The sequence below is a fragment of the Triticum urartu genome, chromosome 5 (genome assembly GCF_003073215.2).
Source record: "Triticum urartu cultivar G1812 chromosome 5, Tu2.1, whole genome shotgun sequence".
NCBI lineage: Eukaryota > Viridiplantae > Streptophyta > Magnoliopsida > Poales > Poaceae > Triticum > Triticum urartu.
The window spans coordinates 421,610,671-421,615,025 of NC_053026.1; the positions used below are offsets into that span (position 1 = coordinate 421,610,671).

The 4,355-nt window shown below is 49.6% G+C and overlaps 1 protein-coding gene across 1 annotated transcript; it reads left to right on the plus strand.

Moving 5' to 3' along the window:
- Nucleotides 1-2,131: 2,131 nt before the first annotated feature.
- On the plus strand, nucleotides 2,132-3,739 carry LOC125509467 (zinc-finger homeodomain protein 9-like). The gene has a single exon (XM_048674454.1). It carries the CDS (start codon nucleotides 2,256-2,258, stop codon nucleotides 3,405-3,407), a length of 1,152 nt encoding a protein of 383 aa, XP_048530411.1. The 5' UTR covers nucleotides 2,132-2,255; the 3' UTR covers nucleotides 3,408-3,739.
- The last annotated feature ends 616 nt before the right edge of the window (nucleotides 3,740-4,355 follow it).

A 4,355-nucleotide genomic window follows, 5' to 3' on the forward strand; every position in this document is an offset into this window, starting at 1 on the left:
TCCCAAATCCATGGCTAAGCAAAACTGACACTTCTTGTATGGTGTCAAAATTATCGATAGCTACTAAAAATGTGTTATGCTAAATTAACTGTATTGAAGTTAGCTATGCTCGGTAATAGTTGCTTAAAATGGTTCACATGTTTTCTCGCATGATCATCATCGAGTGTTGAAAAATTGCATTATGTTACTGAATTTTTTATGGCTTGTGGCAAATATATTGTGTATACACATGTATGCACTTGAGACTGATATATGTGGCGGTGATAATTGAATACGATGGTTATATCCCAAGATTGATGGTCGTGTTTTGAGATTTATAATTATTGGTTACAAATGCATTATTTGCATCATTGTTTTAAGATTTCCTATGGTTTGTAACTTTTGATAAGAACAATTTACATCTTTTCTTACTTGATCACATATGTAGCAACTTATATACCCTAGCCTAGTCTCGAACACAATCCTATTGTTTGCGTGTCTCTAATGTTTGATGTTACCAATGACAGTGCAATTCAATGTTTAAAGAAAGGTCACTTTGTTATCGCGGCGAGATTTGCGATAAACAATGAATTTTTTTATGCTAGTTATATATTCCCGCAATTGCCATACGTTATTGCTTCTTAAAGTGGTTTACAATTTTTTTTCTTAATCACATAGCTTAGATGGAGACTTAGGGGGGAAATCAACATTGTGTCACTAGAGTTTACTATTGTTTATGGCAAATAATATTTTTCTTATGCGCTTGAGAATTATAGGCAAATATTGATGTTGTGCTTTTGAGGTCTTCAATAGTTGGATTGTTATCTGTGTACTATGGCTTCCAAATTTGCTATAGTCGGCAGAAGTTAATGAAAATGGTTTACAAGTTCAGTGTACTCTCTAATGACGCCAATGACAACTCAATCTTGAGTAATGGTTTATACATCTCTTGACTGTATAATTATGTACGTCAATAATAGCTCAATGGAAGGTAACAATTTGCATGTTTCTTGATTTTATAATTGCGCGATGACATCTCAATCCAGGGTAATGATTTATATGTTTCCAAATTGTCTTATTACGCTAGTGACAACTCAAATACCGTGTAACATTAACATGTTTCTTCATTATTTGTGACACAAGCGACATCTCATATCCATGGCTATGCAAAACCGACACTTCTTATATGGTGTTGAAATTTTCTATAGCAACTGAAAATGTGTTATGCTAAGTTAAATGTATTGAAATTAGCTATGCTCGATGCTTAAATGGGTTTGATGTTTTCTCACATAACCACAGAGTGTTGCAAAAACTACATTATGTTATTGCAATTTGTTATGGCTTGTGGCAAATATATCACATATATACACGTATCCGCTTGAGGGAAACATAAGTGGTGATTATAATTGAATACGGGGGTTATATCCCAAGATTGATGATTGTGTTTTGAGATTTACATTTGTTGGTTGGAAATGCATTATTTGCATTATGGTTTTAAGATTTGCTATTGTTTGTAACTTTCGATAAGAACAGTTTGCACGTTTTCTTACTTGATCACATAGTATGTAGCAACTTCAAATCCAAGTTAAGGGAGAAACCGCATTTTGTTTTCCAGATTTGTTGTGGCCAGCGATAATTGGTGTTTCATCGTGTTATTTGTATACTTAACCCATACTTATCACAGTATGTATTCTGTGGTTGGTCACAAATGTGTTTGGCAGTGCATGCTTACTAATTTGTACTACCCAATTGATGAAAAACATACATTGACAGCTCAAGTTAGGGACAAATGTGCAACAGTGGTGTACACGCGTCGCCTCCATCTCCGTGATGATGCGCGAAAACGAGGGAGGTCAAACAAAAACGGCCGGATTTCGGTGGCGCCCGTCTTGATTGATCCTTGGATCAGCGGTCCATGTGTTACTCCTGGGCGGTGACGGTGTGACGCGGGATACAGATGCACCTGCAACCGATTCAGCACAGTGTGTCGTCATGATCTAATCTATCTATCTACATATCTCTACGATCTTTGGGAAATTTCTCTTTTGTGTGTGTGTGTGTGTATGCTCATCTCATCACTAATGGCATGGATTAATGGGGCTTCGTCTTTGAGCGTCGCCGTCGCCCTTTTTATACTCTTATCTCCTCGCCCTGGGCTCGCTTCACATCCTTACCTGTAGTTTTCCTCACTCCCTTGACCCCCGCCCGTCCCTAACTAAAGCCACTAGCGGTAGTAATCCTTGTCAAGCCGGGTGACACCGCGGAGGGAGCGGAGCATGGAGGCCATGGACGTCAAGTACCGGCCGGCCCTCTACCCCAACGGCTCCGTCAAGAAGCTCCGGCAGGCGGCCGCGCCGCCGCCGCCGCCGGTGGAGGCCGTGCCCACGTACAAGGAGTGCCTCAAGAACCACGCGGCGGCCATCGGCGCGCACGCCGTCGACGGCTGCGGCGAGTGGATGCCCGTGGTGGAGCTCAACACCGCCGACCCGGCCTCGTATAAGTGCGCGGCCTGCGGCTGCCACCGCAACTTCCACCGCCTCGTGATGGTGGAGGGCTCGCCGCCGCCCCCGCCCCCGCCCCCGCCGGCCCTGCTGCCGGCGCCGCCCGTGCCCATGCCCATGCCGGCCACCGTGCTCCATGGCCTGCCGCAGCGCGCGCACGGGCATGAGACGCCGGAGGACCGGCTCCCGGGCGTCGACGGCGACGACTCTGACTCCGACTCGGATGGCTCCGAGTACGACGACGAGCGCTCCGTCTCCCCGCCCCAGCACCCTCCGCCCGCGCACCTCCCGGCCCCGGTGGCGCAGCAGCCGCCGCCGTACATCTCTTCCGCGCCACACCCGCACATGCTGCTCTCTCTTAACTCCAGCGCGCCGGGGGCGCCGCAGGGCCAGAGCAGGCTCCCCGCCCAGCTCTCGCCGGCGACGGCGCCGCCGCCCCACGGGATGATGCCGGCCAGGAAGCGGTTCCGCACCAAGTTCACCGCGGAGCAGAAGCAGCGGATGCAGGAGCTGTCGGAGCGGCTGGGGTGGCGGCTGCAGAAGCGCGACGAGGGCGTGGTCGACGAGTGGTGCCGCGACATCGGCGTCAGCAAGGGCGTCTTCAAGGTCTGGATGCACAACAACAAGCACAACTACCTCGGCGGCCACAGCGCCCGCCGCAGCGCCTCAGCCGCGGCCTCCTCCGCCGCGACCACCCCCACCGCCCCTGCCGCCGGCGGGCCATTCCGTCTCGCCCCGGCCAGCCCCGCACCAGGAGCGCCATTCAACCCCTCCGCCAGCCACAGCTCCCCGGCCCCCACGGGCACGGGCTTCAACATGAACGGTACCGCCTCCTCCGCCTCCACCGCCACCACCACCGCCACGCCCACCCCCATCTTCGCCGCCGGCCGCAAGCTGAACGGAGCCTCATCGCCGCAGTCGGCGTGAGCTAGGGAGAGCAGAGGCAGAGAAGAAGGAGAGGGAAGGAGAAAGGCAAAGACATTTAGCTTTCATTTCAGTTATCATTGCATTACTTTTCTTTCTTTCTGTAGTTTGGATCGATCGTTGGTTCTACTAAGAAATTAACCCCAAGAAAGGGCGCCGTCTGATGTCTAGAAATCTAAGCTTTATCTGTTCTTGGGATCCGATGGATGGAAGCTTGCGATTTAGGATTAATTAGATTATCTGATCTCAAAAGTGGCACCTTTCTTGGTCTGTTCTTGTCCCTGTAAGTTCATCTCCCCTCCGTCCGTCCGTAATAGAAGTTTATTTCCTAACTAGTAGAAGAAGGTAGTAGTATCATCTCATGCTCACTTGTGCTGTGAATTCATGATCGGAGGCAGCCTCCCTGCTTGCAGCAGTACTTACTTACTCCTGTTGTTCCATTAATCAATTGGCTTAGCCTGTATTCTGCGCCTGCGCTTTCCCGGTAGAATAATGGTTCTTTTGCGCGGTTTCCCTAACCTAAACCCATCATTAGCAGCGCCATTTTTATAATGCTTGCCTAGCATTTGCATGGATGCATCCCCACGAGCACGAGCACGAGCACGAGCAGATAGATTAACGTGCGCCTAAACAAAGGCCAAGCTACGAGACATCACCTTTGCTGCGCCATCTATAGCAGTTAGCACCTTCCTCGCACGCTTGCCATCGCCAGCTACTCGCTATGGAAATGTAGGAGGAGTAGAATAGTCGTCGCCGCTCCTCTCTCCCATCCACGCACAACACATTCTTGTCTCGTGTAATTCTTCTTCCATGTATGCTCCCTTTCGCTCTCTAGCGCCTAGCTCCTCCCGAACCCGTCCCGTTTGGGCTTGGGCACGCCCCACCACCATCCATCCCCACCATCCCAAGGCCGGCCGGAAACGCTACTACACACGGCGGAAACAAAAAGCG